This window comes from Raphanus sativus, chromosome 4, assembly GCF_000801105.2.
Source record: "Raphanus sativus cultivar WK10039 chromosome 4, ASM80110v3, whole genome shotgun sequence".
NCBI lineage: Eukaryota > Viridiplantae > Streptophyta > Magnoliopsida > Brassicales > Brassicaceae > Raphanus > Raphanus sativus.
In genome coordinates this window covers 15,163,502-15,191,262 of record NC_079514.1, presented here as the reverse complement: position 1 = coordinate 15,191,262, position 27,761 = coordinate 15,163,502, and the positions used below count along the sequence as shown (strand labels likewise).

At 33.5% G+C, this 27,761-nt stretch overlaps 5 protein-coding genes across 6 annotated transcripts; 2 read left to right on the top strand and 3 right to left on the bottom strand.

Annotated features, from left to right (window-relative positions):
- Window positions 1–2,554: 2,554 nt before the first annotated feature.
- On the top strand, window positions 2,555–4,820 carry LOC108830440 (probable xyloglucan endotransglucosylase/hydrolase protein 27). The gene is made up of 4 exons (XM_018604038.2): window positions 2,555–2,897; window positions 2,980–3,080; window positions 3,292–3,500; window positions 4,158–4,820. The coding sequence occupies exons 1-4, from the start codon at window positions 2,714–2,716 to the stop codon at window positions 4,663–4,665; spliced, it is 1,002 nt and encodes a 333-aa protein (XP_018459540.1). The 5' UTR covers window positions 2,555–2,713; the 3' UTR covers window positions 4,666–4,820.
- A 1,070-nt stretch (window positions 4,821–5,890) lies between these two features.
- On the top strand, window positions 5,891–7,681 carry LOC108830430 (pentatricopeptide repeat-containing protein At2g01860). The gene has a single exon (XM_018604028.2). It carries the CDS (start codon window positions 6,118–6,120, stop codon window positions 7,549–7,551), a length of 1,434 nt encoding a protein of 477 aa, XP_018459530.2. The 5' UTR covers window positions 5,891–6,117; the 3' UTR covers window positions 7,552–7,681.
- A 1,672-nt stretch (window positions 7,682–9,353) lies between these two features.
- LOC108830437 (uncharacterized) lies at window positions 9,354–9,988 on the bottom strand. The gene has a single exon (XM_018604035.2). It carries the CDS (start codon window positions 9,895–9,897, stop codon window positions 9,382–9,384), a length of 516 nt encoding a protein of 171 aa, XP_018459537.1. The 5' UTR covers window positions 9,898–9,988; the 3' UTR covers window positions 9,354–9,381.
- Window positions 9,989–13,183: 3,195 nt separating this feature from the next.
- LOC108830433 (purple acid phosphatase 7-like) lies at window positions 13,184–18,550 on the bottom strand. Its single transcript, XM_018604030.2, has 7 exons — window positions 18,293–18,550; window positions 15,189–15,345; window positions 14,987–15,094; window positions 14,327–14,454; window positions 14,072–14,200; window positions 13,863–13,927; window positions 13,184–13,655 (listed from the first exon to the last, which is right to left on the bottom strand). The coding sequence occupies exons 1-7, from the start codon at window positions 18,482–18,484 to the stop codon at window positions 13,436–13,438; spliced, it is 999 nt and encodes a 332-aa protein (XP_018459532.1). The 5' UTR covers window positions 18,485–18,550; the 3' UTR covers window positions 13,184–13,435.
- Window positions 18,551–21,613: 3,063 nt separating this feature from the next.
- On the bottom strand, window positions 21,614–26,927 carry LOC130511452 (uncharacterized). 2 transcript variants are annotated; one of them, XM_057008446.1, is made up of 2 exons: window positions 26,629–26,927; window positions 21,614–21,693 (listed from the first exon to the last, which is right to left on the bottom strand). In XM_057008446.1, the coding sequence occupies exons 1-2, from the start codon at window positions 26,915–26,917 to the stop codon at window positions 21,686–21,688; spliced, it is 297 nt and encodes a 98-aa protein (XP_056864426.1). In that variant the 5' UTR covers window positions 26,918–26,927; the 3' UTR covers window positions 21,614–21,685. The 2 variants fall into 2 exon arrangements, with proteins under 2 accessions (XP_056864426.1, XP_056864425.1); XM_057008445.1 differs by lacking the exon at window positions 21,614–21,693 and adding an exon at window positions 25,208–25,858.
- Window positions 26,928–27,761: the final 834 nt, after the last annotated feature.

The window sequence follows — 27,761 nt, the reverse complement described above, 5'->3', positions numbered from 1 at the left end:
ACGTTTACTCGTTGAAAGTGTTCAGTTCAGTAATCGGTACAACACCGTTTACTTAGTGCATTCATTGGCACATAGCTGCGGCGCCAAATGGCCAAACGCTACGTTTCCGACCTCCCGCTCCACACGTTTATTGCCATATGTCAGTCTTTAAGACCCGCGTTTCCTCACGCGATTCTTATTTTATGGAGCGGCTTACCTTTTTAAGTTTACCGTTGAAATTTTCAAATGTCTCATTTACCTCTCAGTGCAGACTTATGTAAAACCAGTAGATGGTTTTCTACAATAAATGGCAAATCCGTGTATTCACTTAACGGGAAGGGGTACTTCGGAGAATGTTCGTCAGGGACGGTGTATTGGGACGGCTAAACCAATCCGACTTTAATCTTCTCCGTTATGCGCTTTTATGGGAAATTTCAGACTAATAAACTAAAAAATTCTACTACACCATTTTAAAACTGAAAATTCAATGATACGCCTTTTATTTTTGACCCCGAAAGTCTCAAAATAAATTGTTTTTTAAACCCTAATGATTCGCCTTTCCTTAAAATGTACCCTGTTTGTCTTCGAGGAGAGATCTCTGGTCCACAGTTTTTTGATATACAACTAAAATTTATATTCTTCTCTTTCCGGTCTGTATTATGATTTTTCCTTTTCTTTTTTGCACTTTATCCCTCTTCAAAGAAACCTCTACAACACGTAAAAAATAGAAAAATAAAGACACAATAGTTTGAATACAATTCACACTAACGAATACACTATGAGTAAGAAAAAAAGAGAATACACCACGAGGCAGAGTTATTCAGTTATACATTTCAGATTTTGTAAGAATACTACTGTTTATTTGACATGTTTGCTTACAGAGTTCGGAACCTCTGTATATATATATTTAAAAATGAAGTGTTGGTTGAACAGAGCTGACACAGCACCTGTGACTATTTGTCGGGACACATGTGTAAGAAGCAAAGCCCTTCATGCTTTCTTGCTTCTCTTGTTTTTGCTTTGACGTCTTTTATATATCGATATATTTATTTTATATCATCTAGTTTTTTTTGTCAGATCATCTTGTTAGTAATTAAGATTTTAGATCTCGTATTAGTATACTTTCGTCTGAAAAAGCAAAAGAAAGTTGATGCGCACAAAAATAAGTAATCATGCCAATGCTTTAGGATCATTACTAGCTATACCAAATTAAAATTTTGCAATGAGTATTTTTCTCTCGACTGTATCCGCATTCAGAACTATTCTATGGTTATCAATTACAACACGTATTTAGGCTCATTAATGTAATTGCGAAACTTAAAATGATAAAATGTCATTTTATTGATTAATACGTAAAACTACTTTTAGTGGCATGCAAATTACCTAATTATTTAAATATGAGTACATTAATAAATATTTTAAATTATATACTAAAAAGCAGTGTTGTTAAAACCGGACCGGCAAGCGAACCGGATTTTTTTGGGGTCATGGGTCAATGTGGTTCGACCAGGTTTGATCCGGTTCGATCCGGGTTTGATTAGACTAAACTAAATTTAATGATATTTTGAATATGTATATTCTTACAAAGATAAAGATCATATCAAATAAAATATTTCAATAACTATAATGTTTAGAAATTTTTAAAAAGTAACAAACTAAAAATGTAATAAAAGTAATAGAACAATGTAATAGTCCAAATCTCAAATCAATAGAAAAAACATATTTAAATTTTATTCTCCGAGTTTTTGTCACTCCAAATCTTCATCATCTTTACAAAAATTATAGACACATTAGTTAAAATTTTATATTATGAAATAAAATTTAAAATTATACCATGATTGAGTTCTTCAAATCTAAGTTTTCAATTTTTAAAATCTTCGAAACAAATACAATACCTTGAGAAGTATATACCTTTTAAGTTGCACTCTTTCATAGACGTCAAAGACTCAAGAGAAAAATATGAGATGGTTTTACTTTATTAATCTGAATTCTATTTTTATTTTAAAAAGGAAATTTTAATTGTTTTATTAATAAATTTTTGGTTTAATACAAGAATCAGGGTTTAGCCGGTTCGTTGGGTCGCCGGTTCACGGGTTTTTAACGGTTTGATAGAGATTTTTAACCGGTTCAATTATAGTTGGGTTTTGGCACTAACCCAACCCGCATTTGTGTCCGGTTCGTGGTTGAACCTGGTTCGACCGCCGGTTCGGTTCGGGTTTAATAACACTGCTAAAAAGCGAATCATAAGAGAATATTAGGAAATATTATTTTTTAATTGCGATCAATGAACAATGTTATTTATTTATGTTCTTCAATATCTTTTTGTAGCTTAAATTTGTAAATCTGGATAATTCAAAATATTATCAAGTAGTATCCAAAAGATAATTTGTTACAAAATATGTCCAAAATGTATAGATATCGTAATCAATTTAGGATTTTTAATTTATTCAGTTTTCGCTAAAATCTTGTCACCGCGTAAAATAGAGACAAACTAAAAGGAATATGGAAAGAAAAATATTTAGAAAATCGTAAATTACAAAATATAAACCCACCCAAAGCCAGATGGAAACCTCATATTCATTTTTCTCTCTCTCTTTTCCCCGTCCTCTTTCTCTCTCTATACCTAAACGGCTAAACATATAGCTCTCCTACGCAAGCTCTTATCTCTTCCTCTTTAATCTTCCCTATACTCAGACACACGGAACCGTTTGGTACTACAGATACCATCTTAAAAATGGAAACTTTGAGTCGTTTCTTAGTGTTCATGTCTCTGTTCGCCGGTTTTGTTTCTGGATTCACTCTGCAAAACCTTCCAATCGCATCTTTTGAAGAAAGTTACACGCAGCTTTTTGGTGACAAGAACTTGTTTGTTCATAAAGACGGCAAATCTGTCCGGTTAACGCTCGATGAAAGGACCGGTACGGTTTTTAGACTTTCCTCTGTTTCCAGGTTGCTCCTTTTCTCGGTTTAGTGATGATTTAATTTATTTTCTCTTCACAGGTTCTGGGTTTGTCTCAAATGATCTTTATTTACATGGATTATTCAGTGCTTCAATCAAATTACCTTCTGATTATTCAGCTGGGGTAGTTGTTGCCTTTTATGTAAGTGAAATATTTAGCTCAAGTGTAAAGCTGTTGTTGGGTATTGTTAGAAGTTAGAACTAATCAATAAACTATATTTTTCTAATAAATATGATTAATTTCACTATTTATATTTATATTGGGATTTTTTGTAAATATATATATATATTGGGATTAGGATTAAGATCTTAATATAATTTTTTAATTTTTTTGTGATTTGTGATATTTTCAGATGTCAAATGGAGACATGTATGAGAAGAATCATGATGAGATTGATTTTGAGTTTCTTGGTAACATAAGAGGAAAAGAATGGAGGATTCAGACAAATATTTACGGTAATGGAAGCACTCATCTAGGAAGAGAAGAGAGATCTAATCTCTGGTTTGATCCAACTGAAGATTATCATCAATACAGTATCCTCTGGTCTGATTCTCACATCATGTAAGTTTTAAAATGAAAAACTCCAAAAACCATTTCTCTATTAGTTCTCTGTGTTTGTTTGATTGTCTTAAATAAAATAAAAGAACCTTAGAATATGGAAAGGAGGTCAGGTTCTTGACCCCATTTGATTTAAATATACTTCAATGTCATCTTCTTTTTAAGGAAAATTCAAGTGGGGCATAATGTTTTTTTTTGTTATGCATAAATTTCTTGATGGATTTAAATTTTTATTTCTTCTAGTGGAAAGTTTTGTGATGCTTGGGACATCATTTGCTTTTGTTTCTGTCAGTTTCAAGTCTGTGACCCCCAAGAATGGTTTACAGCTTTTGATTTTTGGCATCAACAAAGACCCTATACAGAGCTGTGTTTTCCTTTGGGGGTCCAATCCATGTTGAGAATCTTTACGTAGTTCATCAAAAGCTGGAATTTTATGCTAAAAATGTTATCTTTTGTGAGTTAAAGTTTTCTTGGTATCGATCTAGATCGTAATTTCCTCCACTAAAGTGGCATCGATGACTCACACAGAATCTAACTCTGTTTATCAAAATAAATAGATTTAATTTTTACCAAAAATGTTTAGTTTTTGTATTAATAATATTTTTAGCTTATTATTTTGTGGGTGCTGATCAAAATTGTACGTCTGTTTGTGTTATGCAGATTCTTTGTAGACAATGTTCCTATCAGGGAGGTAAAGCGAACAGCATCGATGGGCGGTGACTTCCCATCAAAGCCGATGTCTCTCTACACAACAATATGGGACGGTTCTAAATGGGCAACTAACGGTGGCAAGTACGGTGTAAACTACAAATATGCCCCTTATGTCACGCAGCTCACTGACTTAGTCCTTCATGGCTGCGCTGTGGACCCAATTGAACAGTTTCCTAAGTGCGACGAAGGTGCGGACGAGGATATCCGTGCGGCTCAGGAGATTAGCCCATCACAGAGGGTTAAGATGGGCATTTTCAGGAGGAAACACATGACGTACTCATATTGCTATGATCGGAACAGGTACAAAGTTGCTCTACCTGAGTGCGTAGTGAATCCCGCAGAGGCTCAGCGGCTTAGGGTTCATGATCCCGTCACGTTTGGTGGGATTCCGAGGCGTCACCGCAACCGAAAGCACCGGGGCAAGAGAAGCCGTGTTGATGGAACCGAGTCGATATGATGAATATAGTCCAACTATGTGATGGTGTTTGGAGGGGGTTCTATATAATAAGTCCATTTTTATTGGTATTTTTATGTTTGGTGCATTTTCACAGTTATAGTGGGCATTTGTTGCTTGTATATGGAATAAAATAATTTATTTATTTATTTGAGATATTTGGGGTTTTGCAATACTTATATGATAATGTGTAGTTTTTGTTTTTGTGGATACATATTCCGTTTACGAATATTTGGGTGTTGTAATTTCAATTTTCTGTTGATATAATTTGTCATTTTCTTGTTGTATAAGCAATCTTCAGTTTTTATTTAATTCAATTTGGGTACTTTATAGACGAAAGTTTTGTCTCTCTTCTGCTTGTTTTATTCAAGGGGTCCAGTAATATTATTCGATTTAATTTGGCGTGGCCATGTTCATGCACATATGTATATACATTCAATGACAATTTATATGCAATCATTAAGTCGGGCCTAAAGCATAGGGGAAAGAAGTCATGAGATTCATGACCACCTTGTGTAGTTATGTTTCAATTTCTTCAAAATCTGGATAATTTTCCTTTTAAAAATAATCTTTACATTAATGACAAAACATATGAAAATAACTTTGTGGAGGCCATAATGCTAATATTACACTGTAGTCGTAGTAAATAATTTTTCTGTTTGGTTGGGATTGTATAAATCATTCTAAAATCTTTTAAATACAAAATTAATTCTGGAATAGCTCATTTATCAGTGTCGAGTTTCGCATTTTACGGACCATCTCTAAAGATATAAAAAAGACGTGTGAAAAAACTGGTAGCTCAGTTCTCATTGTGTAGTTTAATTGTGTTAGATGCCGATGCTTTGTCCTGCCAGCTATTTCCCCGCTGGAACTCTCTATATCCTTCCAAAGGTCTTGCCACGCAGCTGGTTCTTATCCCGAAAACAATTTTCTCTCTCTTGCCTTTTCGAACCGGGTAAGGATCGGTCGGGTCGGGTCGGGTCAGGTCGGGTCGGGTAAAATAATCAACCCAAAAAAAAAGAGAAAAAACTTTTTTTCTTTTTTTTGAATTATACAGAGGTATCCTGGCCCCACGTAAGTGGTCCAGACTAGTCACGTGTTGCCACATGTCGGTCCTCTGTCCCTGGTGATGCCGAAATGTTAATTCTCTAGTAGCCGGGATTCGAACCCAGGTGACGGAACTCACAGCTGTGAACCCTTTACCAAGTGAGCTAGAAGCTCCGGGTAAAACTTTTTCTTCTTCTTCCTCGTGTTCTCTCTATCTCAAACTCGATAGATAGAGAACATCCGTAAACTCACCATGTGGGATCATTTCTAAACCTAAAGCTCACTCCTTTACTAAGGTTCGTATTCGATTCGATCTCAAAACCCTAGCTTCTCCCGATTCAAATTGAGCTAGATTCGAGTTCGATTCACTGTGAATTCAGAAAACCCTAAGTTCGTTTCACTATCGGAATGATGACGCATTGTCCAATCATCTCTCCGTCACTTATCTTCTTCCACTTGAATCTTCAACCGAGCAGCAGTATGAGAGCAACAACAAAACTCTACGCAAAGAAGAAGAAACTCACTAAGAATCTCCGTAACCCGAGACGCACCAAGCTCCCTCCTCACTTCGGTGTCAACTTGTTTCTAAGGAAACCCATCACACAACCGTTACTGCCACCACTCCAAGACCAAGAAGAAGAAGAAGAAGAAGATCAAGAACCTGATGTCTGGGAGGCAAACGAAATCGAGGCGATCTCATCTCTTTTCCAGCAAAGGATTCCCCAGAAACCGGATAAACCGGTTCGGGTCAGGCCTCTACCACTTCCTCACCCTCACAAGTTACGACCTTTAGGCCTCCCAACTCCAAAGAGCAGTATCAAGAAGTCTTCTGCGTCGTCGTCGAACCAAGCATGTAAAGACCCGACCTTTCTCATCGGTTTAGCTAGAGACATCAAATCCTTACCTTCCCCCGACGCAGACGTCTCTCTCGTTCTCAACAAATGCTCCACCTTCCTACGCAAAGGCTCGCTCTCCACCACCATCCGCGAGCTAGGCCACATGGGTTTACCCGAGAGAGCCTTGCAGACTTACCGTTGGGCGGAGAAGCATCCTCATCTCTTCCCCGACAACCGCATCCTCGCCTCCACCGTCCAGGTCTTAGCCGAGCACCACGAGCTGAAGCTCCTTAAGTTCGACAACAGCTTGGCTAGCAAGAACGTGATCGAAGCGATGATCAGAGGATGCATCCAAGGCGGATGGCTGAACCTAGCGAGGAAGCTTTTACTCATCGCCGAGAGTAACAACCGTGTCCTTGATTCGAGCATCTACGTGAAGATGATTCTCGAGATTGCTAAGAACCCTGACAAGTACCATCTCGTGGTTGCTCTCCTCGACGAGTTGGAAGACAGAGAAGACTTGAGACTTAGCCAGCAAGACTGCACGGGTGTGATGAAGATATGCGTGAAGCTAGGGAGGTTCGAGCTCGTTGAGTGTCTCTTTGACTGGTACAAAGAATCGAACAGAGAGCCGAGCGTTGTGATGTACACTACCATGATACATAGCCGTTATTCGGAAGAGAAGTATAGAGAGGCGATGAGTATGGTTTGGGAGATGGAGGAATCGAACTGCCTTCTTGATCTTCCTGCTTATAGAGTGGTCATTAGACTGTTTGTGGCGTTGGATGATTTGGGAAGAGCGATGAGATACTACTCTAAACTCAAGGGAGCTGGTTTTACTCCAACTTATGATATTTTTCGCGATATGATTAGCGTTTGTGTAGCTTCTGGGAGATTGACAAAGTGTAGAGAGATATGTAAGGAGGTTGAAGATGCTGGATTGAGGTTGGATACAGAGACTTCATATAGGTTGTCGCAGCTCGAAAACGGAACAATGTCTTTATAAGTAGTATTTAACACTTTTTGCACTTTTGTAATAGAGTTTTGTGTCCTGAGATATAATATTTTAGTAAATACAAGAACTGCTATGATTATGTAAGCATATTAAAAAAACACTTTGTGGGTTTACTGTTTGATAGTAATTTCAGGAAAAGATTGTCAGAGATGTTTCAGACAAACTAAATGCAACACCATTGCCAGAGCTTTACATAGTCTTCTACTCTCTAATAGGTTTCAGCTTACTTGTTTTATCGACAACCTTTAGAGGAAACTATCATAATGGTCTTGATGAGTATTGTTTGAAGCTGCAGTTACAAGAGCAACTTCTTCCAAAGATACAAAAAAAAAAAGAAAACTTCTTCCGAAGATTTTGAACCGGAGCTGCATGAAGATATGCCATTTAGGTGCTATTCAAGAAAGGCTATGCGACCAAAGAGTTCTTATCATGTAGATCCCAGGCAGATTTATTATGTATCAGAAAATGCCACTGTAAGGCGTACAATCTATCTAATTTTCATTGCTATTCAAGCCTATCATCTAGCGTCTAACACGTTCTTTCTTTGGAATATTTGTTAAGGTAATGGATCAATTTTAGGTATATTATTTGATGGACGAACTAGTCATAAGCCCTAGTGCATTTGAAAGAATACGCAATCTTGTATTTCCAAAAGTGTATAGCGAGGGAAGTAGATTATACATACCTGAGGAGATGAAGCTGAATGGTTGTTGGAGTTTGGTTAAGCTTCCACTAAAGGAGTTAGTGATGGTAATGTTGCGTAAATCTACAGTTTCTTCCAACTATCCCATCAACCTGGCATCTATTGGAAGGGTCAATATGGAAGGGATGCTCACGATTGACAACTTCCCCAGATATATATCAACAAACATTAGCCAACTCCTTATATCAAGAACATCGTCGTTACAAGTAGAGAGCCTGCATCATTTAGTCTTTCATTCATATCTTGATATAAGCAACAGTGGAAATAAACTTCGAGATATTAAAACATGTCTTTGGGGTGGGACTACCTCGTGGATCTCCGGGTATTGGAACTGGACATCTATGTATATTGTTTGAATTCAGCTGTCCACTCACACGCTTGGAGATTCTTGAATGCGGTGCAGCACGAATGGATACAAAAAAGGCAGACATAATAAGCATTGACGGTTGCCATGAATCTACTAGGTTAAACCAAGTAGTTTCTGCAGGCAACGTTGGCGGGAGGTATGTGGAGACCCTGACAATAGTAATGGACTATGTGACTGGAATTCAGAGAAGGTATCCGAAGAAGAGGAAGACATTATTGTCAAAGAAAAAGAACACATTGGAATTCAACTGTTTTAGTATATACTGTTGGAGTTGGCTTTTCATCTGTTTTAGTCTCTCCCATTAATGCATGGAACATTAAAGTTTGAGTTGTGGAAGAAGGGGGGACATCGCAGTTACATCAGCAGTCAAGATGATGGCAGCCAGTGTGGCTGAGTACTCTTGTTGTCTCTTCTGTGTTCATCGCTTGAGGTTTTCTCAGTGATTGAAACTAATACTCTCCATGTCTCCTCAACTTGTGACACATAATTTGGGAAACCGTTTGGACCAGTTATCAATTATGTTCCCTGTATTTCTAAAAAATCCAAGGAGTTTGAAGATGCTGGACTGAGGTTGGATACAGACACTTCATTTAAGTTTTGCAGCTCGAAAACCATAACAATGTTCTCTATAAGTAATAACACTTTTTGCACTTTAGTAATAGAGTTTTGTGTCCTGAGATATAATAACATTTTAGTGAATACAAGAAATGCTATGATTATGTAAGCATTTAAAAAAAACACTCTGTGGGGTTTACTGTTTGAAAGTGTTTTCAGGAAAAGACGAAAGTGGAAACTGGATAAGTTCAGAATCAGACATAGCGACTGTCTTTGCTTCTGGAACTGATTCTGGTCCATCCATTGATGGTTTTATCACTGTAAAGAACAAAATATTATAGAACAGTGTAAAAGCTAAAAGAAGAAAAGCTGTAGTTGTGAGGAACGATCCGGACATCTCAGGTGGTTCTTCAAACATGAATGGATCCATTGATGACGAACCTCCTCCGCTACTTGTTCTGACAACCTCCGATGACGTCTTGACGAAGGTTCTTGGTTTTTCGTCGGCTTGAGATTCGATTTGTTGGTCAAGCTGTTTCAGAGCTTCTCTAGCTTTATCTCTATCGACTTCGAATCTCTGTGCAGAAGAAGAAGAAGAGTCGTCGTCGCTTTCAGTGGCTTTTACAATACTCATCAGATGTTTTTTATTCTTCTTCTCCATGAATCCTCCATGTACGTACCAGTGAAGAGACTGTATCCCTAACACCACCATTCTCTGTTGTTTCCTCTACGGCTCTGTGATGATAAATGTTTAGTGTCTGTGTGTGTGTGGACATCGTTGTTGGCAAAATTGTCAGACACCACAGGCTTCTTAGGGGGTTCTTATTGTCATTTGTTGATTTTATGATTATGGGCTTTCAAAATAAGGCTTTAAAGGCCGATTGTAAAGGCTCCATGTAAAGGCTTTATGAGAATTCAGAAGCATTAACGGATTTAAGAGAACTTCCAAGAATGGAACACACACCCACACAATCTCCAAAAAAAACTCTATGACTTCAGTTATGGAGTTTTTTACTTTCTAAAATAAAACTTTAAAACTTTATATTTATAAGTTGCTGTTTTGTAGATTCTACACTAACTATTTTTTACCCAATCATAATTTTTGGTCAAATAGATTTTTTTTTTTTGGGAAACTAGTTTTTGCTTTATCCTTATTCTACTGGTTTCTTACTAAAATTACTTACCATCAAATACCAAAATCTCTATTCTATTATTTTGTGTTTGCTTTTTAAAAAAAAAATTAAAATAAGATTACGTGTGTCTTGATAATAATATTTTATCTTATATTATTTCCATTAAAAATATTTTACTATTAATAAAAAAAATTATTTTATGATTTTACAAACAAAAGTCAAAAACAGAAAACCAAAATCTAAAATCACTATTCATGATTTTCCCAAAACTAAAATCTACTACAAAATCAAAAAATAAAATCTAAAATCTAAAATCTAAAAACCAAAAACTAAAATAAAAAAAAAACAAAATACAAAATCTAGAAACCAAATAAACAATCATCACCTTAGTGTTTTGAGGAGTGAACTTCAAATTTGAAATTTTACATTTTTATTTGTATTTTGGTACTTACAATTAATTACACATCACATTTATGATTCTTAAGTATTTTTTTAATTGTTTCAATTTTTATATCTCATAATTATTTCATATTTGTTTTATAAATTCAAATTTTACAAATAAAATTAAATAAATAACAAAAGTATTACAAAAGAAACTTAATAATTTTTTTTTTTAAAGTTACATGAAGACAAAAGTTATTGCACACATTTAAGTATTACAACAACACTAGTGGTCTGGTAAATTTTCTTCGGAACCTCCAATATCTCTAAAATATTGCTAAACAAATTTTGTGTAACCGAAAAATGAAGATTACGGAAATAATTTTAGGGAATAATATGGTATTTTTGTATTCTAGTATTTAATTATGTATTTATATTTATAATTTTATATTGTAGCGTAATATTTTATTAATTAATATTGTTGTAATATATTTGACATATGTTCTAGTTATTTATAAAAATATTATAGATATACATTAATTATGACACATATAAATTTTTTTAGAATAAATTACAAATAATTTTAAAGTTAACTTTGAACCGATCTTTTCTCTCTCCTCCCCCCTCTTCTCTCTCGATCTCAAAAACTCCATTAAAGCTTGTTTCCGGCGTCCGGTGGTGTGTTCGCGCGTGCCGGCGCCGGAGGACCTCCTCCCCCTTTTTCTTCTTCTTCTTCTCTTTGCTGCGCGTCAGATCTCTATCTTCTTCTCTGATATGCTTGCGATTCTACGGTAGGGTTTCTTCTCGGGTCAAGCCGCTCGCGAGGCCTCTCGTCTCCGGTGACGTCTCTGCTACTGGTGGCTTCTCAGCGAGGTTATGAAGCGGTCTTCTTCAAGGCGTGCAGTCGGTTTTTAGGGCTCGTGGTATGGATCATTTTTCGTTCTCGATCTACCCGGAGCTTGCGTCGTTGATGAAGGTATGGCGAGTACGCCTCTTGAAGCTCTGATGAGGGGGTTTTAACGGGTTTCTTTCGGCTATAGGGGTTGGTTTCTCGAGCTCCTCTGGCGTCGGAGTGGTTCAGTGCTTTCTCCTTGTAGCCATGTGAACTCTGATGCTTTGTCAGATCGGAGGTGGGTCTTGGGAGGTTGCTCGCAGATGGAGATGGGGCTCTTCCTTGTTTCGACCTGTGTGAATGTGCTTGTTGTCGGTAGCAAGTTGTCGTCTATGGCAGTTTGTGGATTTCTCGCTCGGACACTTCACTTCGGATTCCTTCTTCACGGCTCTGTCTTCAGCTACTCACAGGGATGGTGTTTTTTCCCTTTGACGTGTCTCGTTCTTCATAGTTCGACCTTGACTCACTGACACCGTGAATGGGTTTTAACAAATTGGAAATGGCCCTTGGTTCTCAATGGTCACAAATGGTGAGGCGGTGCTCGGTCATTCCCGTCGTGGTGTCTCCATTTGGTTTTTGCTTACATCCCAGGACCGCCTTAGCTCTTGGAGCTTGGTGGTGGTGAGCTGAACTTTCCATTTAGGTGCTGGGACAAGCTGGGATATGAGTGGTGTTGGCTCCAGTTCATTTTTTTTTCAGGTTCCGTAGATGGCAGTAGCGGGTACTTGCTCGATTTGAGTTGTGTTTCAAGCGTCGGTGGCGTTTTATACTCCTCAGCTTTGGTGGCATATGCAAGGAAGAGGTATGTATCTGAAAACATCTCCTATGGTCGTCTTGCTCTTCATGGACAGAAAAGGTATAAGCTTTGTGGAGATTATCGGGAACTAACTACTCCAGAGACTTCTCGGGAACTCCCGTCATCCGAAGAAATGAGGAGAACCTCACTTTCCTGAGAATCAAGTCAATGGTTGAGAACGGTTACCGATATCAGAGAATGTCGAAAATCAAACTAGCAGAATGTGTCGAGTTTAGTGGGCGGGCGAAACTAGGATTGAAATATTTAGACTTTGATAGTTTTGTTCGAAACGAGCTTGTAACCGGATCTGATTCCCGACTTTTCGGGTGGTTTTTAATATATAATGTTATCTTAAAAAAAGTTTTGAAGTTTTACTTTTAGAAAATAATACCTTAATCTTTTTTTGGCTACTACCTTAAATCTTCTAATACAGAGTTTTTGCAAATTCTTAAATAAAGAGTTTTTTTAGATGTTTTAACACCAAAATAGTGTGTTTCCACCATCGACGCAATCATTGTGAATGAGCATAATGTTCTCATTTTGTTAGAGTATCTCCAATTCTACTCCATAAATAAATAGAATAATGGAAGAAAAAAGGTATGAGATTCTCTCACATGTCAATCAAAAGAAAAAATAAACCCTCTCTCACATGAGAAATATCTAGTTTTTGTGAAAAATTCCATAAACATTTGACAGTATCTTAATGGTGATACTTTTTAAAGTTTCAATTTACTGGTATAAAAAATCAATGAGTCTCTTACTAATCTTGATGCTCTTAATTAAAAGCCTTATTTGATCACACAATTTAGCAATTATATAGAGTTTTATAGAATTACAATAACTTTTTTTTGAAAAGTAGAATTACAATAACTTGAAGCAGAAAAAATCAATGATATGCGCATCAGATGATCTCAGATGTTCCGCACAACAATTGAAATGGATACGATACATCTTACAATAAGAAATCTCAAATTTGCTCAAAAAGAAAAGAAAAGTCAAATTAAAAATATGCTTGAATCACTCTCTCCGTCTTTAGAGGAATAATCTTTTAATAGTGGCCAAAAGTTTTAGACTTCTTGGACAAGGTGAATTGATGAAGAACATTGCCCGAAATATCATAGTAGACGAACTTGGCTTGAGAGTGAGTGATGTGAATAGACATGAAACCTTGGCCGTCGTAATAGAGTTTGAGTTCTTTTGGATCCCATGGTAGAATAACTCCTTTCCATGCCTTTGATCCTCCTCCACTTGTCAGAAATTGAATTCCACTTCACAAATTTCAATCAAATGAATTATTTAGTTTTTGGTTTTAAGTAGTAAACATCTAAACTTAACTAAAACTTTAAAACTAAAAAACTCAACTAGATTCAAATAAAAAATGATTCAAAACAAACTGATTTCATGTTCTTTTTTTCATTCAAGAATGTAAACCAAGACTCCCTATTGGTGAAAAGAAGATGTAAATAGAACTTTACCCGTTGGACCCAATGTGTTGCAAGCAATGATCATGTCCATTCATGTACACGTCCACTTTATTCTCCTTCAATAGCAAATGAAATAATTACGACAAAGTACTAAATAAATATTTCATGCAAAAGATAACGATACTAGTAATAAATAGCAACATGTAATGATTGTTAAATAATTACCTCTAGAACTGAAAGTAAACAAGAAAACAACTTACCTCTAGAATTGGAAGAAGTTGATCGACAAGCTCTTGGGTCACACCATGCTCACCTGCGGTTTTGATCCCATGATGTCCCACGACAAATTTCCATGTGGCACGCGACTTTTTCATCGCTAAATCTAAATCCTGATATTTCAATAGCAAAAACTTAGAATTATCCCTTTTCAGAAAAACTTAGAATTATTATTAGACAATATCAAAGCCAAGAAGGAGGTTTCTGACTATTATTTTTTCAGAAACAAAATTTATTACATGTAAGAGGCTAGAGATATATCTATCCCTGGGTAACACGTTGCTCCAATCATAAGTGTGGTCTTCTGGATCTGTGAAGTATTGTTCTACAAATGGATTTGTGTCCACAAAGAAAAACTCCACCATTCCTATAATCACCAAGAAATTATAATTAATCAACCAATTTGTATAGGAGTAATTAAGTGATAGTGTATACACATATGACATATATAATGTTATTTTCTTGGGTTATCATTGGTAGATAATTTAAATAAAGTTAGTACCTTATAATAATATATACAACCATGAAAATTCATATTCTAGTCACATATTATATTACTCAAAATAACTAAATTGATCTAATAATTAAACTTGTGTTCCAAAAAAAATCTAAGAGTTAAACTTACCTATTACTTCTGCTACAGTTTATTTTACTTGTTTCTATAAAAAATGAAAACTACTGGAGCTAATAAAAGAACAAAGATCAAAATTTTGAATTTAAAAGTTTTGAATTTAAAAGAGTGTTAATATGTTACTATAGCTTAATTTCAAACTTAACTAAATACGAGTTTAGACTGTACCAAGGCAATGTATGATTTATATATCCAAGAAATTTAACAAATCTTTGACCAAATCCAACATTACCGTCATGAAAAGTAAAAACAAGAAATAAAAATGAACCTGAGAGTAAGACAAAAGATCTACGACAAAACCATCTCCAATCTTTTTGGGTGAGAACATGACTTAGTTGTGCTGCAACATTTCCTTGGTAATCATGGTTCCCCAAAACTGCAACAATGTTAGAGTTTGAACTCTCACGCGTTATTATTCAAAGATAAAAACAATTACGTATTAGTCACTTATTAAAAGGAAGTCATATTACCAGAATACCACTGTTTTTGGAGACTAGGATGAGTGTAGATATGAGAGAATGAAGCTTCAAAAGCAGGATCAGTGTCTCCTTTTAAACCGTCGTCATAGAAATTATCTCCCACTGATATCACATAATCTATGTCTAGTTGCTCTCCCACGATTCCCATCTGCATTTTTCAAAACATTCAGTTTATATAAATAAATTCTTGATTTGCCTAATTTTTCCTTATTAAGTTACATTTGATCGTGGTTTCCTAGAATTTCATAATATATGAGTGCGCTATTTTAATTCGAATTACAGTAAAAATTAATATTGAAACTCTTTTTACCTCATCGCCTAGCAAAAAGTTAGTTATAAGGAGATTGTTTGTAATGTTAGTTTTATTAATGAATCAAAACTTCAGCTTCTTTGTTTCATGACTTAGGCAATATGCTTTGTAATGAACCGATCAACTTTTCAATTACAAGTATTTACAGGATGCCATCTTAAAAAAAAAGAATATTTACAGGAATTTGTTGTTCAATCATTTTCAATCAAAGTCTATGTACATACGAATATATTCTCAAATGTTGAATGTTTAAATGGAAAACAAACAAACAAACAACCAGATTTTAAAAAAAAACACTTTTCCACTAACAAATCAAACGTAATCATTTATATTTGGGTAGTATCTATAAATAGATACTAGAGTTTGACCCGCACACCCGTGCAAATATTTACTTTACTATAGATATATAAATATTTTAAACATAATAATTTGATGGTTACACTTTCACTACATTAGTTTATTGTTTAGACCAAGTATTACGATACCGTATCGTGTTATGTAATTTACAAAAAAATAATTTGATATAGGTATTAATATAACATGTCGAATCAAACATATATTAACCTTTCTTTCATATTATATTGTATTAGTTAAATGTATTATTAATTTTAAACTTTTCCTAAAATTTTATAAAAGGAAGGCAATATATGAGTGAATAATATATATATGCAAATTATTTCATTCGTCTATTTTCTTAGCCAATCATCTAAATTTTAGGAATACGTTAGGAATGTTAATTGGTCTCCCATATTTTGGGCTGTTTGTTTTAAATAAATAGCTATTATTAAAGTAGTAGCAGAACTTGAAAATATTAAGGTAAAATAGGAAAAGTTTTTTGGAATGTTTTTTATTTTAAGAGAATACGAAATTTTTATTTTTATTTTGCGGGCAAAAATATCTTTTGATAGTAACTAAACAAATTAAGTATTTTAAATATATTTTGCATTTTAGCCCTAAACAAACCATACGATTGTTCATCAAATATGACTTGTAATCTTTTTGAAAAAAATCGGTAAACACACACAATAGAAATTACAAAAAAGGGTCCAAAACATGTAAATGATTTATTGGTTTACATGAGAACAATAGTTATATGAGAAACAATTTCTTGATGAGTACAGGACTGAATAATCATTATATATATTGCTTGAACTTATGTGTTAAGTTTTACACAATTGGTGTACAATACTAGTTAATAGAATCTTGTATTGTTGGATTTTATTCTGAAGACAAAACAAACCGAAATATAATTAGTTTTTCAAATCGTTATATTTGGCGTAGTATGTCAACTTAATTAAACTGATTTAGTTATCCAGTTAAATGATTTATTAAAAGGTAGTGGTACAAGTTGGTAAATGTTAAGGGAAAATGAGGGTTAATTCTAAACTGTATTTTAGTTTTAATAGATTAGATGTAATGTACTTCTATTTTTTTCTTCTTAAAAACATAAGCCAATTTTTTTTTAATATTATTGTTTTTCATGTTTCCAAACAACATTATATATTATTTTTTTTTGTTTTGTTATCTGTGTTTCTAAACAATTCATAAAAGTATTTCTAATTTAATAAGATAGACATAGATTTCCACATAGTTTTAAAAATCGGTTAAACCGGTCTAACCATTGATCCAACTATAATTCTGAGTCAATGTCTGGTCCGATTTTCAAAATATTGATAAATATATTATGTTGAGTTAAATGTATTATTAATATATTGTGTTTTTTTGGAACAAATTTAAAATCAGTTAAATAGGTGATCAACTTCAAAATTTGATATCATATTTATTAGATAGATATGTGGAGATTGTAACTTTAAAACATTTAATAGTTGATATTATTTCTTTTATATACTTTAAATTGATAAAGGTGTTTAAAAATTATCAATAATTATGGTTAGTTAAAAGTGATTCAAGTAAGCATATTCCAAGTCCTTTTTTTGTTGAAAAAATCATTTCTTTTATCAGTTAGAGAATATTTAGGTTGATAGATAATTAATGGTAATTTTAAATGAATAGTTATTATTAAAGGAAATGACACAAGTTGGTAAATACTAAGAAAAATTAAGGGTTATTTCTATTTGTACTTCACTTTTAATATGTTAGAATTCAGACTAGAAAAAAATCAAAATATTCAGCCATAAAATTAATGTTCTTTTTTTTGTATTTGACTTAATAACGTGAGTACAATAGTGTCGATTTTTTTGTCACTACAACCAAAGTATAGATCTTGAATAATAAACAATACTAGAGCTTGAGCGGATGTTTGTTTTTACTTTTTATAAATAAACATTATTTTTATAATTACTGATATATATTTTAGTTAGAATATTTTAATGCTAAAATCTAGAAATAGTTAGAATCTTAATAGAAAAATCTGTAATCATTCATTCAAGTTTGAAATTACAGATTTTTTTCCGTCAAAAAATATGTAATTTCTAACTTGAATGAATGATTATTTTCCTTTTTTACTTTAGATTTAATAATATAGATGATAAACACCAGCCGAGTTAATTATTTAATCCATGTTTAATATGACAAAAATAAATACTGGTATGCATAAATTGTTTTATAATTTAGATATATTTTATGGTTTTTTAAGTAACAAAAGTATAATAAATGCTGAAAGTAATGAATGTAAAATTATTGAAGTAGTTAGGATAAATATAAAAAGGAAAGTAAATATTATAATAGTTGTTTAAAAATAGATAAGTTTTTTTGTGTTTCTGTTTTAATAGAATAAACTAGTTTTCTTTTTTGGTAACAAAAACACATACTAGTTACTAATTACCTGATGAGCAACGAGAGATTGATTAAAAGCTCCTTGTCGTCCCCAATCTCCGACGACTAGTATGTTCAACGAGCCATCAGATTTCGTCACCGGATGCTCCAACCTTTCAAGCTTTGACAAAGAATGACTGAAGAACAAACATAGAATAGTAAACATTAAACGCACACTGAACCTCAATGCACACATCTTCATCTTATATCTTAATTACTTTCTCTGTTCTTAATAAATCCAGAAGAAACTAATGAGAGAGGGAAGTCTCGGTGCCAATTTATATAGATGAGTCCGTAAGGAAAATCTGGTCCATAAGTTATTGAAGAAAATTAGTGGTGGTGGCTTAGTGGTGTTTAAGAGAATTAAAAACTTAATACGGTGAATCTGGGTTCAAACTCCACTGACCATACAGATATGAGTTATTGTTTTTGGCTCATTTGAATATCAAGGAAAAGGTCTATCCGTGAATTATAGCTCCATCCGAAAGTTAGGTATGTGTCTTTAATTGATCAGGGTTTAACATTTTTCTGTTTAAAAAAAAAGTTATTGAAGAAATTATATAAAATCATTTTACTATTTTTTTTCCAACTCATTTTACTATGTAAATTTACAGGACTTTGCGTCTTTGAAGAAATTACCCGTCTACGGCAAAGTGTTTTTCTTTTATATTCCTGTTTTCTTTGTATACAAATTGGGTAAGAATGAATGACATTTTTATTATTCCAAAGAACAGATTCAAATCAGTCGTAACGTATCAATACGTTTGAGTCTACTTCACACTAGTTATGATCGTAAATAATTTATAACTCTTATAAATAATTACTATATTTATAAATAATTAGTCAGATGATTACCTTTTTTTCCAGTCACAAATTAACTCGATTGTAGTTTGATAGACGTTTGCTTAAACAATCTGACATAATATGATATAATTCAATAAGTTAATAAAATAATAGTATTTTAAAAATACTTAGATATATATTTATATATAGTCTTATATTTATATATAGTCTTATTAAATAAAAATTTAAAAGCTAAATTTTATATAAACATACGACATCTTTTATTATTTATATTTCTTGAAAATAATTTCCATCTCTAATTTTATTTATAATTTTTTGAACTACATACAAAATTGAATTTGTATTCTATGATATATAATTAACATACATCAAAAACATCAATAATCTAATAATAATAGTTAAAATTATACTCTATAAACTTTAAACAATATTTAATACAATAAATGAAAGATGTCTTTTAAAACATATATCTTAAAAGAGAATTTTTAAAAAATTAATAGCTCTATGAATTAAAAAATTTTTGAAATCTCAACATTATTAATTTATAGAGTCTTTACTGTATTACTAATCAGGTTAAACAGATTAAAAATAGTTTTTTAGCTATTTTCAGTTCAATACAGCTCAAAAGGGTTCAATGGTTTTCCATTTCTTTTAACATGAATTAAAGTTTGTGTATTTTCATCTCATTTTCTCTGTTTATTTTTTCTTAATTTATATTTTATTTCACTTTTTACTACATCTATTTTTTCTTTTTTCTCTCAGTTTATCCATTTATTTACCCCTGGTTACACTAACTTTTATCAATCACACTCATATACTTTTCCTATTTATGTCTGGATTATTATTGTATTAGGATTTTTGATGCACTAATATAAGAGTCTTTGAGATTTTTATTACTAGTAAAATAAAGTAAAATATCCTTACGATATTTTGGTTTATATCATACGGAATAATAAATCATAATGAGTTAAGCTCTCTACATATTATAATAGAATATTATACTAATAAATTATACAGAGTAACGTAAAACGTTAAATAAACTAAAAATGAAAGAATGAATAATGGTTATTTTGCATTTTTGTTGTTGTTTTAGTACACTCAGTCTCATACACTTCATGGTGATGATTTGAATTTTGTTGAAATATATCTTAACTATATGTAATTAGACATAATTATTATGCAGTTAAATAGTGAAAAATACAATACTGTTTTAAAACTACATACTTATATTTTTCCATTATTTATTAATAATAAATTTATGTATCTATTTAATAAATTTAAAAAATACAGTATTTTTTAAATCTATGTAGTTATATTTTCATCATTTATTAGTAATATCTAAAAAGTAACACATAAAAGAGTTATTTACATAATAAATAATTGAAATAGAAATTAGTATGTAAATATATTATTTTATTTATATTACATATAGATAAGATTCAATGGAAATCAAAATGTTGAAAAATATAAAGTATATTGCACCAAATTTAAAATACTGTATATAATATTTTTATCATACATTAAAATTTTAGTCCATGAAAAACTATAAAAAATATATTGGAGTATATTTTAAAAATCTTAATGAAATGGTTGACAATTCAAAACTAAAATAAAATTACTCAATATAAACTATAAAGTTATTTTATTTATAAATTTCATGATAAAAAATATTTAATAAATTTAAATTATAAAATATATACTAATATTTATATAAAATCAATATTTATTTATAAATAGGTAAAAAAAACACATGACGTCTAAACTAGAACGCCTCAATACCAGTAAAATAGTAGTTTTACTCTTTTTAATTATTCAGATAAATATAATAATATACAGTTAGGAATATGGTCTTTCGGATACCCGTTCAAGTATGGATCGTTTTTTGAGGTATTAGATTTTTTGAGTTTTCAAATTAGACTTCGTTCGAGTACTATAAATTCTTTTTGTGATTTTTCAGTCGGATTCTCCTGGTCAGAGTGAATTCAATTCTGATGTATTGTAATTTAAAAATATCCAAATAACTAATCTATCTAAAATTTCAAATATTTTTTTCCAAAAATAACCATATTACCTGATTTAAATATTTTGTATCCAAACTAAAAATAACCTAAAAATTACCAAATAACCAAAAATAATCATATTATCCATTTTTATTCAGATTTTATTATAATGTATAGGAACCTAAAATATTCTAACCAATATACATTTAATTATATAGTGATACATCTAAAATATATGATACTAATTATAAAAAACAAATATCAATTTTTAAAATTTCAAAATCAAAACCCTCACGGCAGTGCGGGTAAAGCTCTAATGCATATTTAAAGTGCTTCCACCAAAAAAATAATTTGGTTGAGTTATAACAAATTTTTTATCTTAAAATATTATTTTAACAGAATAAATTTTACGACAAACTAAAATATATAGTTTGTTTTCGATTATATATTCAGATTATTATATCACTAATTTTAAATTTTACAAATATATTTATTTATCTTTTCTATGAAATAACAAGTGAAATTATGTAATTGGTATTGGAAGTTTTCAAGGCTCCCAAGTCAAATGATAGTATAAAAGATTGTCGAACCACAGAGAACTAGAGATCTATAGCACTAAGAATACACAAACTCTCATAATCTAAGCAAATGAGAAGATGATGATGGTAACAAACTACGGTCCTAGAAATATAAATAAGGTGATCTCAAATCCAAACTAGAAACAAATGCAAGAACTCAATCAAATGCTAAGGTGGATCCATGGGACAAGGGACTTGATTTTGGGTGACTAAGATCCAAACTAGAGTGGCAAGCTATCAATCAAACACTTTCCTTATGCCTAGACACAACACTAAACAAGCTCTATCTCTAGATGAATGTTCTTTTGCTAAAGCAACTCAAGCATCTAATCTCTTAGGTTGAATATTACTAAAGCAAACATGGAGAACAAGTCTAATAGCAATCTTAGCCTCTTTAACAACAAATCTCTTTGGTAAAGTAGACTAAAAGCATTGAAGAGTTGGTTCAGACATTTCATCATACACCTTTCGGGTAGGAAATGTCTAGAGATCTATTTTAGTATGATCAAGACTAAAATAGCATTAAGAACCCTCAACAAGCAAAGAAAGAAATAGATCTAACACTAAACACCCTAGATCTTCACTAATCACCCTTAATCACCCTAACCCATGAATCCAAAATGTGTCTACTCCCTAATCTCCATGATAAACCTCAAATCCATATGAGATTCAAGGCTAATCATGTTAATGATTAAGAGAAACAAGATATAAGATGAAGAAATTCCTTAGAATGATAAAAAGATTCAAGCTTTTACAAAGTGAGGCAAAGTCTAGAGAGAAAATGAGATACATTAGGGTTTTTGGGTCTAAATCTATTTATAGAGGTGTACAAATGGAGCTGGTTTAATTGAAGTAAACCGGGTCAAACCGGACTAAACCGGTCAACCAATTGGTTTCGTGTATTCTCCCAGCTGTTTCTTCTTCTCGCTCCACCAAGCCGCTGTATGTTCCGTTCGATTCCCAGCGTGACATTGGACCGCTGCATCATGTCGTTTTTAAACAGGGACTTGGAAATGGAACTCGTGGCTAAGCAACACGCTACGTCAAGCTCGGACTTCGTCTTCTTCGTCTCACCCTTCTCAATAGCTGCAACAGAACCACCGCGTCATCAATCTGAACTGCCACTGCTTTAGCCTCGACACCACCTTGTCCTCTGCTTGTTCCGCGCCGAATCGAACTCGAGCCCAAGTCTCCTCCGTGAAGAAGATCTAGTTCCGTTCATCCGCCGCAGCTCCAATCGTCGAATCGTGGCGCCTCCGTTGAACCACAACTCCACCATTGCCGTGCTCTGTCTTAACCGTGATCATCTCTCCCGTCGTGGTGGCCACCGGAACCGTCGGAATCAAGACGCGGCGAGAAGAACAATCGACCTCTCCAATGGTGGGTTTCTTCATATTTTCAAAACCAGTCCCTGGCCTTTTGATAACTTCGTTTCTGACCTCATACTTTGTAAATTGCAGAAATGACCTTGCGAATTGACCCAGAACTTCCAATTGTGCACTTTAGACCCTGTGATATGCAAATGTGTATGCAAATGCAATATATACATCTAAATGCAACATAAAATGATCATAATAACCTAAAATATGAATCTAAAAACCTATAAAAACATGAGATATCAACTCCCCCACACTAGTCATTTACTTGTCCTCAAGTAAACTTTCAAAAACAATCAAGGAGGAGAGATATGAAAGTGGGAGCTCATTACCAAAAGAAACTCTTCTTAGCCATCAACATGATATCCTTATATAATCATACCAAATAGCAAGAGCAAAAGCTTTTTTCAACTCTAACTTCTCAAGGCCTATCCTACTCCTTTGATCTCTACACTCATCATCAAGAATCCACAAACACACCAATCAACCAACTCTCACATTCATTAAGCAAAATCATAACTGAATTCTTGCAAATGGTCAAATGGTCCAAATCATTTGGTTAGGTAAGGAAAGACTTTAGTGCAAAATGAAACAAGAGGTTTAAAATGATATTTCAAGGTTGTTTACTCTCAAAACAAAGTAGCTTTGACATTGCACATAATATATCTAAGAAAAGGATCAACTCATGCATACAATGCTCAATCTCCATTGTCCTACCCTTTTCCCAAACATAAAAATTACACCCTTATTCCCAATGCCAAACCCCATTCTCTTGACTCACCCAAAGATTCCCCAAAACACTCAAGAACATTTTTTTTTTCACTTAGAACTCTTTCTTTCTTTTGATGTCTACTAGGGATTTTCACACTTTTAAGTACCTATTAGCTCATACTAACATTTGCTAGCCCCCTTTCTTTATTTTTTTTTTATTTTTTTTTTCTTTTCTTTTCTCATTTTTTTTTCTTTTCTTTTTTTTTTTAATTTGGGGGCCAAGACTTTCTTTACAAACTTGAGCTAGAACTTTCTTTTACTTATCCCTAGTGCCTTAATCTCTTTTGAGTTCTTAGAGTCTACCCTTTCTTTCACCACTTTTCACACTCCCAAGATCAAACTTTACAACACTCTCATCCCATCCTAGAAGCTAGACAACATGAGTCTTAAAGCTAGCAAATAATAGAGACCAAGCATTGTCGATCCCAATACTCTCAACATTATGCACATGTAAAGCTTTCCAAAAAGACCTCACTCAACAATCAATGATGGCTTGAAAGGAGGGAAGGGTTTTAGGGAATGGACTACCACTTGAGTTTGTCAAAAAGATTGGCAAAATAGGTGAGACAACTCAAGTGTGTATAGCCATGACTTAGTACACAAAAGACCATAAGCAAGAAGCATTAAGTTCATTCAGTTCAAGTAAGCTTGGAGTTGGCTTCAATGATGAGAAGTTTCAACAATCAATGAGTTTCAAGAGGAGTTTCAAGGCTCGAAGTCTACAAGTTTTCAAAAGAGTGTTCAAGCTACTTGTCATGATTACAAAGGGTATCAAATTGAGTACTTAGCATGAGCTCTTTACAAGGCTAGCTCCCAATGCATGAATGCAACCTATATGCTTCAAGACTCAATTCTAAAGATGCAAATGAAACATGATTTGAATCTAATGCTTGTAATTTTTCAATTTTTTTTTTTTTTCAATGCAAATAAGTATGTACAATGCAATGCATGAGACTCATGACAAGTAAACAAAACAGAAAACAATGTGAGATAGTAGACTCTCCCCCAAACTTACTTCACACAGTCCCTTGTGTGAGAGTAAGCTCAAAGAAGAGATCTAAGAGAAAGAAATAAACATGATAACTAATTATTTACAAGGGTAGAGTGACACTTACTTGGAGTTATAGGCTGAATTGGGTGGTAGAGGACCCTTGGCCTCATGTTTGTTTCACCAGGAGAGAGGGAGAGAGGCTGAAGTGGAGAGAGGAAGAATTTGGTATTGGAAGTTTTCAAGGCTCCCAATACTCTCAAGATTTTGCACATGACAAGCTATCAAAAAGAAGGCCTCACTCAAGCAAATCAATGTTGGTCTCAAAGAATGGCTAAGGGTTTAGGAGTAGGAGAGTTCCATTTGGGTTAACAAAGGATAATGAACGGAAAAAAATAACCCAAATGTGTATGAGATCCATGATCAAGTATGCAAGTGCCCATATGCAAGAGAGATTAAGTTCATTAAGTTCAAGTTCAAATTGGAGTTGGCTTTCAAGAGCAATGTCAATATCAAGCAAGCAACATGTTTCAAGAAGAGTTTTCAAGGCTCGAAACTTACAAGCTTTTTTAAGAGATGCTCAAGCTATTTGATATGTTTAACTAGGGTGTCAAATTGAGTTCTAGACATGTGTCCTTTACAAGGTTTGCTCCCAATGCATGAATGCAATCTAAATGCTTCTATACTCAAATCCTAAAGATGCAAATGATGCAACTAAATGACTTTTTTTTTTTTTTTTCAAAATTTTTTATGCAAATAAATATGCAATGCAATGCATGAGACTCATGACAAGTAGACAAAACAGAAAACAATGTGAGATAGTTGACTCTCCCCCAAACTTACTTCACACAGTCCCTTGTGTGAGAGTAAGCTCAAAGAAGAGATCTAAGGGAAATAAAGAAACATGAGAATTAAATATGTACAGGGTTGGAGTGGCACATACTTGGAGTTTATTGGCTGAATTGGGTGGTAGAGGACCCTTGGCCTCTTGTTTGTTGCACCGGTAAACATAGGCTGAAGTGTAAATGAAGACTTCTCTTATCTAGAGATAGACCCAACCTGAAAATCTCAACCATACTTATTAAACAACTTAAAAGAAAGAAAGATAAAGAAATATATACAATGGATAAACATGGGACTTCCTCCCAAGTGAGCTTGTTTTAAGTCTCTAGCTTGACTTTGTGTGCATGCTAATCATAAGTATCAAAAGGCTGAGCCAATGCACCTTTGGTCCTTCTCCTACAAGAACAGGAAACCAAGTGCGCAAAGGAGCACACTACTGTCCATAGAAAATAGACAGATTTTTCATCAAAGAGCTTCACTATAGATGAATCATGAAATATGAGATGCTCTTTGATGTTTAAATAGTCATGAGAATCAAATGCATTTGGTGGAAAGATAAAGTCAACTACTGGTTCAAACGAGGTTTTAACAAAGTAGTCAACTCTATCTCCATCAACTGAATAAAACACAATGTTCACATTCTCATGATTATTTTTGACAAGGGGGTTTTCTATCTCAAGCAAGAGCTTATCCACATCAAGTTCATCCCCTATATCAGCAAGAGAAAGAAGAGGTCTAGGTTCATTAAGAATCAAAAACTCAGATTCGAGATCAAATGAGGCACATAGATAGCTCTTGTCAAAACAAACTTCAATATGATCTCTAGCAAGCTTTTCTATTCTCAACTCATCTAGCTTCCTAGTTTCACATATCATATCAAGATATTCATTGATGAGCACAAGAGAATCATGATCATAGGCAATGTTTTCACCACAAGGCAAGCATATTTTTCTCAAATTGAAGTTCTAAAATGGAAATTTCTATACCTTCCAGCTGGAGTGGTGGAGCCCAATCCATTACCTCTTTAAGGTCATAGGCAACATTAAACTCATACTTTGTAACCTCCCTTCCTTCAAGCTCTGCTCGATCCTTAATAAGCTCCAACCGGATCCTTCGTGCTAGAGATGTCTTTGCCGACCCCGGGTACTCCTTCTGAAGCTCATATAACATCACAAGTTGTGCTGGTGTGAGTATACTTGCATCAAAGTCATCTTGAATGTGATATTCAAATGTGTCTTCCTCTTCTTGTGGCTTCTCATGGTAGCTTGAAGCCATCACTGCAAGAACAAAAGCTAGAAGAAAAGGTTAGTAACTATACAAAAGCAAAACAAAGCAAGAAAATAAAGCTTAGTCTCAAGAAAGATTGAAATCCTAATGATAAATCTACTAGTTCCCCGGCAACGGCGCCAATTTGGTATTGGAAGTTTTCAAGGCTCCCAAGTCAAATGATAGTATAAAAGATTGTCGAACCACAGAGAACTAGAGATCTATAGCACTAAGAATACACAAACTCTCCTAATCTAAGCAAACGAGAAGATGATGATGGTAACAAACTACGGTCCTAGAAATATAAATAAGGTGATCTCAAATCCAAACTAGAAACAAATGCAAGAACTCAATCAAATGCTAAGGTGGACCCATGGGACAAGGGACTTGATTTTGGGTGACTAAGATCCAAACTAGAGTGGCAAGCTATCAATCAAACACTTTCCTTATGCCTAGACACAACACTAAACAAGCTCTATCTCTAGATGAATGTTCTTTTGCTAAAGCAACTCAAGCATCTAATCTCTTAGGTTGAATATTACTAAAGCAAACATGGAGAACAAGTCTAATAGCAATCTTAGCCTCTTTAACAACAAATCTCTTTGGTAAAGTAGACTAAAAGCATTGAAGAGTTGGTTCAGACATTTCATCATACACCTTTCGGGCAGGAAATGTCTAGAGATCTATTTTAGTATGATCAAGACTAAAATAGCATTAAGAACCCTCAACAAGCAAAGAAAGAAATAGATCTAACACTAAACACCCTAGATCTTCACTAATCACCCTTAATCACCCTAACCCATGAATCCAAAATGTGTCTACTCCCTAATCTCCATGATAAACCTCAAATCCA